At 44.3% G+C, this 16,735-nt stretch overlaps 1 protein-coding gene across 4 annotated transcripts in view; it reads right to left on the bottom strand.

The window, feature by feature from the left end:
• Window positions 1–12,358, bottom strand: part of PAPOLA (poly(A) polymerase alpha) — a 59,242-nt gene extending 46,884 nt beyond the window's left edge. For 2 of the 4 annotated variants that reach the window (XM_054715753.1, XM_054715754.1), the window contains exon 1: window positions 11,442–11,675. In XM_054715753.1, the coding sequence (XP_054571728.1) occupies window positions 11,442–11,449 (8 nt within the window). In that variant the 5' untranslated portion in view covers window positions 11,450–11,675. Of the gene's footprint in view, window positions 1–11,441; window positions 11,676–12,212 lie in introns of those variants that run through there. The other 2 variants (XM_054715755.1, XM_008154786.3) reach the window with 2 other exon arrangements.
• Between the last annotated feature and the right edge of the window lie 4,377 nt (window positions 12,359–16,735).

Genomic DNA, 16,735 nt, shown 5'->3' with positions numbered 1-16,735 from the left:
TACACTCTGCAATATCAAGTACACTAATTACAAAGCTAACTGAAAGAGTGCAAGTTCCCATGATTTGTGAACTGCAGTTTAGTAGCCATACATTCAAACAAAGTATGATCAATCTTTGGATATATTATTACTAATAATTATTCCTATTCCAAGTCAGTGAAGAATGTTTAAAATACTCAAATGGTTTTAGTATATATAGTAAAATTTAAATTGCAGATGCCATAATATATTTCAAAACATTTAAAAAATTATAGCTATTTAGATATGTTAAAGGAAATGAACACAATTTTCAGAACCACATTTAAGCAAGACACAAATCCCAAAAGCCATACACAAAACAGATTTGCCTAAATGAAAATACTCTCAACTTTTAAATAGCAACAATACATCATAAACAAAGATAAAGCAAATGGTAAGTGAGGAAAATACATGCAACCTCTGCCAAAATAGTAATAGTATAAATACACACACACACACACACACACACACACACACACAATTTCAGTGCATATCAGGAAAACAAATTAAGACAACCATTTTCTGCCAGACTGGAGAAAAACAAAGTTGATGGGTAGCTGATAAAAATTAAAAACTTACTATGTAGGGGGACTAAATGGTGATGGTTGGAGAACTGACTTGGGGTGGTGAACACCCAATAAGTGTACAGATGATGTATTATAAATTGTACACCTAAAACCCACATAATTTTATTAACCAATGTCACCCCAATAAATTCCACAATAAAGTTTTTGTGTTTCGTTTTTTTTTGAAAGAATAAGGTAGTTATTACGTGTAGGTTGCACGGATAGATGCCTACAATGTCAGGTAAAAGGCTGCTGAATATAATTATGATAAAAGCTACTATTTATTAAAATATATTCCAGGTTGTGTATAAAGCACTTTACATTATTCCCAATTGTTCCTAACAATTCTATTAACTCTCTCCACTTAACGGTGAAGAAAATTAGAGAAAAAGAAAAGACTTACCTAAATTCACTGATCTATGGTACCAGGCATCTGATTATAATCATAACCTCTATTGTATAGAGGCTAGAGTGTCTCTATGCATTTTTCACTATACAGTCTTATATTTTTAAAAATTATGTGTAGTATGCCTACATGCAGAAATGAGATGAGAAAATTTCATTTTCTATTTTATAAATTTGTTTCAATTTATTAAATTATTCTTAACAAATGTTAATGATATCATATAAAAGTTGAAAACCTAATTCTACTATCCACCATTAAATTAAGCTAGTGACAGTAAGAGGCTAAAATCATCACCTGGCAAAAAGGTAGACCAAACAAATGGTCAATTTAAAACAATTAAGTAGCTTAAAAACCCAGTTTATGCTAATCAAACGCATTATTTTAAAGAAGTAAAATAAAGTAAGATTCTAAAAATGAATTTTTCAGTGCAGTACTTATTAGAAATAGCAAATACAGGCCTGGCTGGTGTGGTTCAGTGGTTGAGCATCAAACCACAAAGCAAGAGGTCACCAGTTCGATTCCGATCAAGGCACATGCCGTTTTCAGGCTCAATCCCTAGCAGGGGGCATGCAGAAGGCAACCAATCGATGGTTCTCTCTCTATCCTCCCTTCCTCTCTCTCTAAAATCAATAAAAACATATTTGGGGGGGGAGGGGAATGAAAGAAAGAAGCCCCGCAGGTGGGGCTCAGTGGTTGAGCATTGACCTATGAACAGGAGGTCAGGGTTTGATTCCCGGTCAGGGCACATCCCTGTGATGTAGGCTCCATCCCTGGTGGGGGCATGCAGGAGGCATCCAATCAATGATTCTCTCTTATTGATGTTTCTATCTCTCTCTCCCTCTCCCTTCTTCTCCAAAATAATAAAAATATACTTTAAAAGAAATAGCAAATATAAGCAACATCATGCTTTATTAATCACTCCAGAAAAACTGCTAAGGCATCCAAAGTGACCAAACTTCAATCCAATTTTCCTAAAATCACCTTTTTCTCATTTAACTCATTTTTGCCAAAAAGTATCCTATATAATCTCCTGTATAATAAAAAGGTAATATGCAAATTGACCCTAATGGCAGAACAACTGGGAACGACAGGTCACTATGATGCACAGTGACCACCAGGGGGCAGACACTCAACAGAGGAGCTGCCCCCTGGTGGTCAGTGCGCTTCCACAGGGGGAGCGCCGCTCAGCCAAAAGCTGGCTCATGGCTGGCCAGCACAGCAGCAGTACTGCCTCTATGGCAGCGCTAAGCCATTAGTCGGACATCCCCTGAGGGCTCCCGGGCTGCCAGAGGGATGTCTGACTACCAGCTTAGGCCGATCCCCCAAGGAGTGGGCCTAAGCCAGCTGGTGGACATCCCCTAAGGGGTCCCAGACTGCGAGACGGTGCAGGCCAGGCTGAGGGAACCACGAGTGTATGAATTTTCGTGCACCAGGCCTCTAGTAGTATAATAAATACTTAAGCTGAAATTTACTGAACTCCTAAATACATATGAAAGACACCATTAAAATCAGTAATACAAAGACAGAGTCTGTTCTCAGTGATAGTCTCAAATTTGGTCTGAGATTCAGATCCTTAACAGATAGCCTGGGGTGGGAGCTGGCTATGAGGGGTCAATGGGAGAAAAAGAGTACAAATGTAAGACTTTCAACAATAAATAATAAAAAACACACACACACACACACACACACACACACACACACACACGTGCAAAGTAAAAGCTTAAAATAAATACTACAGCAACAAAAAAATCAACCGGAGGAAAAAGTGAGAGGTGTGCCCTCTCAATCAGTGGTCTCCAGTTGTCGAAGGCTGCTCTGAGTGACAGGAAGGGAGGGGGAAAGTGCAGTCTCGGTAGAGGACTAAGACAAAAGAAAAGCACAACAAATCAACAATGGTGCTTTCCCAAACAGTTCATGTTTAGTACCTTTGTATCCCAATCTAAACAAAGTTCATACTACTGGTGAATTCCTGCCTCCTCAGATTGGGCATTTGGTATATGCTGTGGCCCATGGTATTAACAGGGTCAATTGCCTCAGATTACGCAGCTACTAGCCAACAGAAAACACTTTATCATTTCTTTGTAGTTTTAGTCAAAACTGAAAGTCTGATATTGTTCTTTGAAAGCAATCAGAAAAGTCACAATAACTTATTTAATGTAACAATTCACCACAGTATAATCTGTTGCTTAAAGGCCTTAAACATAATGTGCCCATTCAGATTAAGCAGGAAAAAAAGGATACTGGACAGAAAATAAATAGGGATCTCTCTAAACTATGTGAATGTGCATTATATATTAACTAGAGGCCTGGTGCACAAAATTCGTGCATGGGGGGGTGTCTCCCTTAGTCCGGCCTGCACCCTCTCACAGGTCTGGAAGGCCATCAGGAGCGGGCCTAAGCCGTCAGTTGGACATCCTTAGCGCTGCTGTGGAGGGAGAGGCTCCCACCACCACTGCTGCGCTTGCCAGCTGTGAGCTAGGCTTCTGGCTGAGCGGTGCTCCTCCTGTGGGAGCACACTGACCATCTGGGGGCAGCTCCTGCATTGAGCGTCTACCCCCTGGTGGTCAGTGTGTGTCGTAACGACCAGTCATTCTGCCGTTCGGTCGATTTGCATATTAGCCTTTTATTATATAGGATTTTTAGCAGAAATATTACATAGGTTAACCTATTTTAATTTTATTAACAGCTTAGAGTTAGCATATAGCCAAGACAACTATGAAATTATTCTAAGGATGGCTAATTCGCCTGCCATGTGTTCTGTGTAAATGGTACTAAAATAAATACATTTAGAACCTAATTATCTTCTTAAAATTTGTATTCCAGGTGGATCATCCAGCCAATATTTAGAAAGCAGGAGCAGAAGTTCAGACACAGATGAACTAAGTTTATGCTGAAGGGGAATAAATTATGATGAATCCCAAGGCCACACTTTGGAAATTTAACATTAATTTTGCAGGGAAAGGTACTTGTACTTCAATTATAATAATGGCCAAATTATTTTTCCTTTCTTCCAACTGCCCCTTTGTTCTCTCTCCAGAGGGTCTTCAAAAGAAATGCATACCTCTCTCTTCAAAGAAAGTCTGAAAAACGTAGGTATAAAAGGACTTTTAGTTTTTAGAAAGACAGATTATTACTTGTTATTTCCCCATTAAGGCCTTTTAAAACACACATTTCCTATCACTGACCAATATTTAATACTTGACATGATTATCAGTTTTCTCATTTTGTACTACTAGAAGTATTAAAGCACACAACCACAGCACTCCTGAATCAATCTGCCAAGAACATTTGAAAACGAAGGAAACGTAGAGACTCTGAAAAAGTATAAAAATGGATTGCAAAGAAATAGTCAAAAATATATTAACCCACAGTATTATACACAATAACTCCAGGAAGTGCAATTTAAGAGGTTTTGATGACCAAAATGTCAGGAATATTATTCATAACCCCAAACTATAAAAACTATCATAAGTTGCAAGAAGCTGGTTTGTGGCCAAAATATAGAGGAAATATAAATTTGAAAGACAATTTTGTGACAGAAGAGGAAGAAAGTAAAGATATGTTTAAAAAAAAACACAAAACCTACATTTTCTTTCCCCAGCCTTAAATTTCCACAAATAAAAATGCTATACAATTCTGGAGGGCCGCAATCCAAAGATTACAAAGTGACAAACACCTTTCCACAGAAAGCAGTGGTCACAAAATGGACTTCGTAACTGGTAAATCTATACATAGTTTTAAATAAAAGTCACTAAAAATACATACTAATCTCTTAAATTCTATATTATGTTATACTTTCATATATACTATCCTAGCTAATAAAGAGGGAATATGCTAATAGACCATCACTCCATCACAAAGATGTCTGCACCCATAGCTGAGGCCAAGTTCCCATAAGGAACCTTAACAAGCAATCAGCAGGGACCTGAGGCTACGCCCTCCCCTCCCCCCGTGGGGCTTGACAGGGGACCTCAGGCCGCGCCCCCCACCCAGCAGGGCTTAACAAGGGACCTGAGGCCGCACCCCCCGCCCTGGTGTCAGGCTGGGGGAACTCAGGCCGCACCCCCCACCCCAGTGCCAGGCCAGGGGATCTGAGGCCACGACCCCTGCCTGCCTGGGCTTGACAGGGGACCTCAGGCGATGGCCCCCACCCAGCAGGGCTTGACAGGGGACCTCAAGCTGCACCCCCAGTGCTGGGTTGGGGGAACTCGGGCCGCACCCCTGCCCAACGGGGCTTGATGGGGGACCTGAGGCTGCGCCCCCCCCACCCGCCTGGCGGGGCTTGATGGGGGACCTCAGGTCATGCCCCCCACTAAGCGGGGCTTGACAGGGGATCTCAGGCTGTGTCCCCCACCTGGCGGTGCTTGATGGAGGACCTTAAGGCACGCCCCCCGCCCTGGTCTGGGCTGGGGGACCTCAGGCCATGCCCCCCCCATCCTGGTGCTGGGCCAGGGGACCTGAGGCTACGCCCCCTGCCTGGCAGGGCTTGATAAGGGTGGGACTGGCTGGGTCTGGATCTAGCCCAATGGGGGTGGCTGGCCGGGTCTGGGTCTCACGCAATTTTGAGGTGCATGTGGGTGGGCAGGGACTTGACTCTGTGTCTCGTGGTGTGCCCCAGACTCTGACAGGATAAAGGTTTTCATATACATTTTACTAATTTTCTTTCATCTCTGACACTTCTATTATAGAGAAAGGGCAAATAGCAATATTAAATTATTTCCTCTAATTAATCCCCTTTTAATGTGCACGAATTTCGTGCACCGGGTCACTAGTAAGTATATAATAAGTGTTACCAATAAAAATTTTAATATTCAAAGGTTCTAAAAACAACTTGATATTGAAATTTAGTTCTATTAAGACATGTAACAGACTCCAACTGAGCTGATCAAACAGTTCCCAACAAGGTTCACAGGTGATGTGGTACAGTAGTAGAATGAGAATGGAACATGGCACCCAGAGTTGAATTAAGGCCCAATCTACAACTTAGCATCCTTAATTCTTTGGACATGTAACTACTTTGAGCCTCAATTTAACCAACTTTAAGAAGAACTAATGCCTCCTCCAATGCTGATATTTTTCTAACTGTAAACTGAGATTGTGCAATTACTTAAAAGGTGCTGAATATTCAAAACAATAAACAGAATCCAAATGGCCTCATTTTGCCTGAAAGTAGCCTTTATAAACTTGCCTACATGCAAGTGAAGGTGAAATTTAATTGTAATGTTAACTTAAAGATGGCTTAGCTACCAAATAATGTAATGTTCTAATGAATCAAACTAAACATTTTAAAGATTATATATAATCAAGTCAGAGGCTTTTGCCTAAGCGACGGTGGGAGTTATGGGGAATAGAACTGAATCTATATATACTAGTATATAAAAGCCAAGCGACCGGATCATCAGAACGACCAGAACAACCAGTCACTGTGGCAGCCAACTGGCTGGCTTGGGGCCCCAATCAGCCCCCAAACCCTGTTCAGGGCCGGGGTCGGCCGGCCAACCCCCCACATCCCCTCTACCACCACCCCCACCAGCCCGATCAGCACCCAGACCCCACCCATGCACCAATTCGTGCACCCGGCCTCTAGTAGGTTCATAAATGTACTCAACTCAAATATCTTCCCTCCCAACTTCTCCATGAAAAATCGTAAACTGAAAATATGCTTAAAGTAAAATACCACATTTTAAAACCATAACCAACATTCATTAAGCAGCAAACAATTCATTACAAAATCTCCAAATCCTAAAACCTGTGAATCAAAATCTCTCACTTAGCCCAGCCGGAGTGGCTCAGTGGTTGAGCATCGATCTAGGAACCAAGTGGTCCCAGCTGGATTCCCGGTCAGGGTACATGCCCAGGTTTCTGGCTCGATCCCCAGTAGGGGGCATGCAAGAAGCAGCAGATGGATGATATTTCTCTCTCTCATCCATGTTTCTATCTCTCTATCCCTCTCCCTTCCTCTCGCTCTAAAAATCAGTAAAAACATTTTTTTTAAATAAAGAAAAAATGTCTTTAAATCATGTGTCCTTTCCTCCACACTATGTTAAAAACCACCAGAGCTGCTGCACTGACCCCACCATTGAAAACAGCAGCTTGGGCAGTTGTTAGCTGTTACTACACAGCAGTAATTCTCAAACTTGCTGGTCTTAGGATGCTTTTATAACTTTTAAAATTTACTGAGGACCCCAAAGAGCATTTGTTTATATGGATTTTGTCTCCCAGTATTTACTGCATTGGAAATTTCTTTAATGTTTACTCATTTAAGTAACAAGAGATGCATCGCATGTTAACATAAATAACTTAAAAAAAAAACTGCTTCCCAAAACAAAAATTGTTAGAAGCATGGCACTGTTTTACATTTTTGCAAATCTCTTTAATTCTGGCTTAATCAGAGACAGCTGGATTCCCTTATTTGCTTCTGCATTCAATCCCTTTCAATAAGCTGTTTTTGTAGACACATATGAAGAAAACCTGTCATCATACCATTATAACTGGAGATTATTATTTTTAGTAACCTTTCAAATAATTGTGGATATTCTTCTTGGATACTACACCAAAACTCCACAAGTGCTTATTTCATTCATATTATAGTATGAAAGCTGAAACCAGACCAATAAATCCTTTGTACTTCGTTGCATTAAAATCCATTTGTCTACCTTGCACTTTGAATGTACCTTTTACCCACAAGTGATTTTATTACACCATGATTGGTGATTTGGAAAATGTGGGCTCACTGAATTGTACATAGCTTCCAGATGCTGACACATTATTACACACTATCCAAAAAACTATACGGATTAATATCACCACTAATCAAATCAGAAACATGTTTAATTGTTGAGAGGCTCTCAAGCATCACAATGGCAGAAACAAGCTTTCCAAAATTCTAATTTTGGCTTGAAAGCTCAAATTTTATCATTGACCACAAATACTGTTATTTTCCTTAAAAAGGCAGGCTCACTTCATTTTCAAGTAAATGCTAAATAGTCAAGTATGGTTACCCACAGCTCATCACTTGTTTTTTGTTTTTTGTTTTTTCAGGTTAAAACAGAGGTTCATGAGAAAAGCACTAGTTTAGTGCTTCACAAATCAAACAATCATACATGTGTCCTTCTCAAAAAACAGCTATTGTACTTTTTAGATATAGCTTTATGTGTAATTCCCATTTTATCACAGAATGTTGAAAAGACAAACTCAAGGGTAAAGATTTAATAAAACGAACATTACTGATTCATCAAGGACTTTTTAAAAACTTGTGTACGTTGAAGAAATACAATGACTACTAGTACAATGCTAACTCTGCCTTGATTCTTCCCAAGTCCTCAATAATTAGCAATCATTTCTTTTGCACCATTGGTACAACTGTCAGTAGAGTATAAAAACATATCTCACCACTGTTATGAAAAGTTTGGATTTTATGTACTCCTTAAAAGGATCTCAGGAACTCCCACACCCCAAGGCTACCACAGATCACTCTGTGAACCACTGCTACAAACAATATTAGTACCCACCGACATGTCCCAGTTCCAACCGCGATGACCACATGAAACTACTCCAATCCCTTTTTGTGACAGCCCCACACATATTTGGGAGAAAAGCTATTGTATCCTCCAAGTTTCTTGCTAAATATCTCTTCCAGTAACTTTCACAACAGTCTATGAATGTGGCATAAATGCTAGGTCACTGATACTGGTGACTCTCCATGAAGTGTTTTAAGTGTGACAGCCAGAATTGAGCTGATGCAAATAATGATCTGACCAGCACAGAAATTGGAATATAGTTTCCATGAGGGCATTATACTCTGTACTAACGCAGTGGTCCTCAACAAAAAGATTTTGCCCCAGAGTACATATGGCAACATCTAGAGTCTTTTTTTGGTTGTCACTACTAGGAAGATGGGAAGGTGGGGCTGCTGAAACCTAGCAAGTAGAGGGGCAGGAATGCTGTCATACACTCTAAGATACACAGGACAGCCCCATGGAAGCAATTATACAGCCCAAAATGTGAGAAACTCTATTAATGAACCCCATTACCATCAAAATTGTTGGAAGCTTTCATCACCATGGCTCTTAAATCATATGAACCTTTCAAAATTATATATATGCAATTATATACGTATTTTAGACAAAACATAGGCTTGTTCACAATGTTGTATAATGACCTAAACTTCAATAATTTATTTTGATTTGGTCCAGTCTGACAACTCACCAGTGGTCTATGCCTCAACCCTACCCACCCACCCAAGGCATATACACAGGACAGGCATACCAAAAATTAAAGTGAAAGTCAAACCTAATATAGCCTAGAAATCACAATTCAAAACTTCAAAGGAACAAAAATTAAAGACAGCTGACACCAGAACATGAAAAACAAAGCACATTAATGAGGGAAAAGGTCTATCTAACTAGGCAGATTTGGTCTTTTGTTGTACACGTAGGGTTAAAAATGAGAGGGTTAGCTAATGAAAAACGTGCCATATTGTTCACATTTCAAGCAGCACACTGGAAAGGCAATAACCCCGTATAAATTTGCTGTCTTGACTCTGTCTTCCATCTTAAACATTTGAACTACTGTCAAAGAATTTGAAGCACCTAGGTTTTCAAAGGAAATGTATACATCCCTCCTCAAAGAAAGTTTGGGAAAAGTAGGTATAAATGGACTTTTCCTTTCTAGAAAGACAAATTATTACTTGAGCTATTTCCTCATTAAAGCCTTTTAATGCATACATATCCTATCACTGATCAATTTTTAAATACAGACATGACTATCAGAGAAGTCCCTTTTCAAAAGCAGCAACCAAATGTGAGCTCACACAAAGAAGTCACAGGACATCGCTGCGAACACTTAGGTTTAAGTGCTGCTGAACTGAAGGCTACAAAAACCTTGCTCAGACGCGGTTCTCCTGGCGCCTCTTCTCACCGTTCCAGGAAAGGATGCATCAATTAGGGATCCTGCAGATTCTAAGATCTTAGGTCTGTATATTTAATTAAAACTAACAAATAGTCTCATTCCAAAATATGTTGCTAAGCCTCTTAACAAAATGAGTGTGTGAGGGAAAAAAGGAGTATGCAATTCCTTTTTAAACTATTGTGTCAAAAGCAGCAGCTGTCTTTAAAGCCTGTGGCAAAGGTAGAGCCTCACCTGTGGAGAGACATGCACACATATACACACACATATACATACACTCACATACAGGGAGAGGGGGCAGATTTACAGTTGTTTGTATGGAATACAATAATTAATAAATAATAATGCAAGAATAAACTGTAGAATAAACTGTTTCTCATACTCAACTCGAAACCTACTTTTGCCCCACCCTATCTAAATAAAACTGTAAAACTATCATTGATAGGTGCGAAAAAGAAACTGTCTTTACTTAAAAAAAAAAAAAACACATGACGTTTCTAAACATAGGTGTCTAGAAACCATTATTTTGCATTTAAGTAAAAATTCGAGTGTCAATGACATACTTCGTTTTGGCGCTACAAAGAAACAACCTTCCTCCCTCCCCGGTCTGAAAGGGGCACTCTTACTCTGAAGTCTTCAAAACGGGAAGAAATGCAGTCTCACTATTTAGGCCTCGACACGGCTGTCTAAACGCAGAAAATAAGCTGTAACCTTTCTATCCCAACCACGATTTCTAAGATTACATCTCCTTCTTTCCATGAGAAGGGGGAAACTTTCTAAAAGTATAAAAGGCAGGCCTACGAGATTAGAAGGCACAAAGGGACTGTTTTAGGTCTACAATCAGGAAACCACAAAGTATCACGAAGAGGTGGAGGGAGAAGGAAGCATGCTGCAAGCCCGTGCAAATCCCATCAAAACAAACCGGGGCGAGCGACACGGAAGCTGACGCGTGTCGGAGGGCACCCCGGCTAGCGCCCCTCTCCGGGCGGCGGCGGGCGGGGGAGGCGGGGTTCAAACAGCGGGGCCCCACGCTCCAAACCGGGCTTTGAACTCGTGCCCCAGCAACCTCCGACGTGGAAAGGGGGTTAACGCTGGGGCACGGCTTGGGCATCCAGGAAGCGCGGAGAGAGGGGCGCAGCGGAGGGAGACGGGGACCAGGAGCAGCAAAATGCTCCGGAGGCGCGCGCAGACCCGCGGCGAGCAGGGCCTCCCTTGCCCGCCGCCGCCGGCGGGCCCCGCTGGGGTTTTGTTTGGGTCTGGGGGCCGGGGCGGAGAAGCGGGAGTGGTGGGGCTAGATTCCCGGCTCTCCCGGAAGGGGAAGGCCCCGGCCCGCCGGCGACCCAGGCCAGGAAGGGGTGGGGGAAGTGGGGACCGAGCACCAGGGGAAGTGCGGCAGCGAGTGGGTGAGGAAACAGGAAGAACCCCAGTCCCGCCGACCTCCCCCGCGGGGCGAGGGCCCGGCTCGCGCGCCACCCTCCCCTCCGGCCCCGACGCCCCCAAGGCCCCGCCAGCATGCGAAAGGAAACAGAACACAAATGACTTACAACGGCATCGTCTCCTGCGCCGGCACCGCCCAGTCACTTCCCCCCCGCAACCGCCGCCGCTGCCGCCCTGGGCATGATCCACTGAGGCGGGAGGGAGGGGGGGGCCTGCCGCAGCCCAGGGTCCAACCCCACTCCCGCACCCGCTCCCGCCGCTTTAAGCGCTTCTCCTCCTTCCCCCTCGTCCTAACATGGCGCCCGAGCGCTACCACAGCAACGTTCTAGAACCACTGACGCCGCCACGCACGCCGTGCGCGCGCCTGCGCAGAGGCCGCCCGGCGCCGCGAAGCCTCACGGGAAGTGTAGTTCCTGAGGCGGCGGACGGCCGAGCAATTTCCGCCGCAATCCCCACACGCCTCCGCGAGCAGTGCAGTGTGTGTGAGGGAGTGGTGCGGGGGCTCCGGGTGGCGGGAGGTCTGTCTAGCGGAGATGTTCCCGGGGACGACGGGGGCGACGCGGCCCGGACGGCGCGAGGAGGGGCGAGGAGAGACACCGGGACCGCGAGGGGCCGCTTCCGGCGCATTGTGAGGTCCCGCGGTTCTCGTCGCCCGAGGTCGCGGTGCCTGTGGGGGCGCTGGGAGGGGACCGAGGCGCCCACGGGTGCCCTGTGTACCGAGCGAGCGCGGGGCGCAGAACGCGGCCACGTGGGGGGATGCCTTGCGGTTGTAACAAGTTACCCAACTGCTTCCTACTGCTATGCATAGTGAGACCCAACCTCATTCTTGTTGAAAGTGGTCGTGCAAAGAGGGGTGCAGAGGTGTCTTTGGGACCCACCTTCCCCTAGCCGGAGTTCCCCGGACCCAGCGCTTTTCGGCTCTTCTGTCCACGGATGCACCTACGCGGGCTCTTGAGAAGTGTTTGTTGAATGAATAAGGTCGCAGGGCAGGACGGTGACCGCCCGTTCTGTTACTCGAGCTCATTTTACTCCGCAACGAGCGACGGAACGGACTGATCAAGCTGTCGCTCAGAAGATAATTGGACGGTGACAACCGTTGGCTTTATAAGCGGATCCTGTTGCCCTTTGATCCTATCAAATCCGCCTCAGTTTCCCTGAGGCTGTGCGTCCCAGCCCTAACTCCTCCCTAGGGTGGGGGATGGGATCCTTCCCTCCCACCCCCAGCAAAAGTGTGAGAAACCCAGCCTGAGCCAGGCTCGACTCCAATATTCCTCCCATCTTCTAATCGGAACGCCTTATGATGGAAGGGCAGGGCAGGAAGGAACTAAAACCCTTGAAGTTAAAAAGTTTTAAATTCCTTAACTATACAGCGGAAATTTAACAAAGGATGCCCCTTACCCCTCCCCCCCAGAACATCCAGTGGGGCTAGCATTCCAGGACTGACGGCTCAGTGGGAAAAATGCAGAGTCCAAACCTGCGTCATCCAATATGATAGCCATTTACCTACCACCTGGGGCTTTTGCGTGCTCGCAAGGAAGTGATGTAACCGCCAAGTACACACAGATTTCCGAAATGGTATGAAAAAAGAATGTGAGCTGCCTCATTGATGCTATTTCATATTGTTTGGGATGTGTGGCATTAAAGAAAGCATTGGGAAAGTTAATTTCAGCAGTTCCTTTTTCCATATTTTTAAAGTGTGGCTACTAGGAAATGTTAAATTGTATGTGCGTCCGTCATTTCTGCTGAACAGCACTGCCTGGAGACAGACCTGCATTTGATTCTCAAGTCTTCTGCTTACTTCTTACCCTCTTGTCACCTTGCTTAAGGACACAAGAGCAAACGTGTCCTTAAAAGTTGGGAAATCTGAGATCCAGAGAAACAAATAAAATATTAAGGCAGTGGTCTTAAAACTCGCTCATAAAGATGGCACTGATGATGGGCTTTTTGAATTCAAGAATGGAAACTTCCTGAGCACAGGGCTGTCCTCTGCCGGGCATCTCAGCGAAAAGGAGAGATGGACATCAGCTGGACATCAGTCTGGAGCTGCCCCGCACCACTTTGGTTTCAGCCTTCCATAGACTGATGCAGCTAAGGCAGCACAACTGAGGAATATTTGTAACTAGAGGCCCAGTGCACAAAATTCATGCACGGGGGCGGGGGTGGGAGGGTTTGGGTCCCTCAGCGGGACCTGCACCCTCTCACAACCCGGGATCCCTCTTACAATCTGGGACCACTGGCTCCTAACCACTCGCCTGCCTGCCTGATTGCCCCTAACCACTCACCTGCCTGTCTGATCTCCCCTAATTGCCTCTGCCTTGGCCCCTGCCGAAGCAGCTTCATGCAGAAGGACGTCCAGAATAATGTCCGGAAGGTCGTTCAGCTGTCTGGTCTAATTAGCATATAATGCTTTTATTATCATAGATGTTGCTTGCTCAAGACAATTAAAAGGAACTGTATTTGCAGATGGAGTTAAGGTTTTACATAGGAGGTGACTTTAGAAATATCCTGATAGAAAAGTTAAGACTAGATGATTTGGCTCAGTGGATAGAGCGTTGGCCAGCAAACCAAAGGGTCCCGGGTTCAATTCCGGTTGCAGGCTCCTCCCCAGCCCCAGCCCTGGTCAGGATGCGTGCAGGAGGCATCCAATTGATGTTTCTTTCACATCGATATTTCTCTCTGTCTTTCCCTCTCTTCCACTCTCCCTAAAAATCAATGGAAAAATATCCTATAGAGGTCACAGTTCGATTCCTGGTCAGGGCACATGCCTGGGTTGCAGGCTCGATCCCCCAATAAGGGCAATGCAGGAGTCAGGCAATCAATGGTTCACTCTCATCATTGATGTTTCTATCTCTCTATCCCTCTCCCTTCCTCTCTGAAATAACTAAAAAAATATTTTTAAAAATTAAAAATAATATATTTTTTAAAAAGATGACAACAGGAAGGGGAAGGAAAAGAAATCTTGATAGAAAACAATATTTGATTAGTAGATGAGCATATCAGGTAGAGGGAAAATTATAAAGCAAAAACGTGCTAAGTTGGGGTTACTTTTCACTATGAAAAATACAGTGAAGATCTCTGACCCACTTAGACCTTACATTCTGGGGGTTTGGACCAAATAATAAACCCATAATCAGAGGTGGGGGTTACAGTTTGTGATTAAGAACCATGAAAGAGCCAAAACCGGTTTGGCTCAGTGGATAGAGCGTCGAACTGCGGACTAAAGGGTCCCGGGTTCGATTCCGGTCAAGGGCATGTATGTTGGTTGCGGGCACATCCCCGGTGGGGGGTGTGCAGGAGGCAGCTGGTCGATGTTTCTCTCTCATCGACGTTTCTAGCTCTCTATCCCTCTCCCTTCCTCTCTGTAAAAAAAAAATCAATAAATAAAAAAAAAAAGAACCATGAAAGAGATAAATTAGGTGTTAGAATTATGGGGAGGTCAACTTTAGAAAGAGTGGCCAGCCCTGACCCGTTTGGCTCAGTGGCTGAAGGGTCCCAGGTTTGATTCCAGTCAAGGGCATGTACCTTGGTTGCGGGCATATCCCCAGTAGAGGGTGTGCAGGAGGCAGCTGATCGATGTTTCTCTCTCATCGATGTTTCTAGCTCTCTATCCCTCTCCCTTCCTCTCTGTAAAAAATCAGTAAAGTATATATTAAAAAAAGAAAAGAAAAAGGGTGACCAGACAAGCCCTCTTGGAGATGCTGACCTTTGAGCTGAGAGGCCTGAAGCCATTCTGAGAGATTTGAATTTTATCATCTTTATATAGCTGGGGAAGCCCTGAAAGTTTAAAACTGAACGAGATTACATTTATATGTTTTGAAAAATCACTCAAAAGGATAGGGAATGAATTTGAACTGGGAGAGATTTTCAAGTTGAAGAGTCTTGCCAGGGTTCAGGTAGAAGATGATGACGCTTGAAATAAAGGAGTAAAGAGGGAACCAGGTTGAGAGAGATTTAGGCAGGGTCGTTAATCCTGGTTGTGGGAGGTGATGAAGTGGAAGAAGACAAAAATGATTACAAAGGTTCCAGGGAGGGTGACAGAATGAATGGAGCTACCAGTAAATGAAACAAGAAACAGGAAGATAACTGGGTCTTACAGGCGATTGGAAACATGGTTTAGGAGCTGAGGTGAGAAGCCGGGGCTGGAGATAGAGGTTATGAACTCTGAAAGCAAGAATGCTGTTTTGGAATCATGTTTCCGTTCTGGAAAGGATCTAAACATACACCCAGTCACTGCAACCTAATCTATCTATATAAAAGGCTAATGTGCAAAGTGTCCCCTTGTGAGTTCAACCTGCAGACTGGGAGTTCCATCACTTGCTATGACGTGAGCTGACACCAGGGTGTGGTACGAAATGAAGGAAGGCCCCAGCTGGCAGCTGGAAGGCCCCCATCGACCCTGATCGCCTGCCAGGCCTAGGGACCCTACCCATGCACGAATTTTGTGCACAAGGCCTCTAGTGCAACTAAAATTTTACACATGGGTAATGAGCTAGGTATTCACACATCCCCAACTTTTAGGTCCCAAGTAAGGATAAAACTTGAGCCAAGGGAAGTGGAGAGTGAGATAAAGCCAATTACGAGTCTGTGGTTAAGACAGTGTAGCCTTGCGGTGCCTGTTCTCAGAGCCTCTGCCCACTCCCTCCAGCTGCTTCCTGTCTCCATTGCCACTGCCTGCCCTTCACCCCAGCCCTGGCCCACCCCAGCGCCGTTTCTACCAGCTGCTCAGAAGCGGGGAGATGTTTTCAACCAGCATCTTAAGTTTCGTTCCGATTGCAATGTCGTCCATAGAGGGAAGAATTCTTAAACTGGTTCTCAGGTTCACAGTGCATTCGAATCCAAAAAATGCACACATGGTTCTTGGCAGAACCTCTTCACGTGCTGGGAGCGACCTGGCTTGTGATTCAGTGTCACTGAGGGGGTGATCATTGGAGATACTGGGTGAGATGGAGATTCTCAGCCCAATAATGAAGCACAGTGATTCATTTGGCTGTTTACTGGCACACACTTTGTAAAATAGTTTAGTTAAAAACCAGATTTGTGAGTCACTAAAGTAAAAATAACATTAGCACGTTCATCGAATGAGTACTGCTACTCGTAAGCAGTCTTTTCTTTAAATTCTCATTCCCCTTTTAGATGTGTGTTTATGCTTTGAAGGATGATGTGCCTTCCGCCATTTGCATGCAAGAGAAGAGAACCACAATAGCATGTGGATCAGAACCTGCCCCAAACCTCTGCCTCCTCTAGTTTCTGCCTCTCAGTCAACAGCACAGTAGTCGAGCCAAAGCACCGATCAGTCTCCGTGACTCCTTCCTTCCCTCACTACCCATAGCCAAACTCTGATCGAGTCCCATTGATGCCACCTCCAACATCCTTCTGAGATCCATTCCCTTCTCTCCACCTC

The sequence above is a fragment of the Eptesicus fuscus genome, chromosome 5 (assembly GCF_027574615.1).
Source record: "Eptesicus fuscus isolate TK198812 chromosome 5, DD_ASM_mEF_20220401, whole genome shotgun sequence".
Classification (NCBI taxonomy): Eukaryota; Metazoa; Chordata; class Mammalia; order Chiroptera; family Vespertilionidae; genus Eptesicus; species Eptesicus fuscus.
Note: the sequence above shows the minus strand (reverse complement) of the source record. Positions and strands in the feature narration are given on the sequence as shown.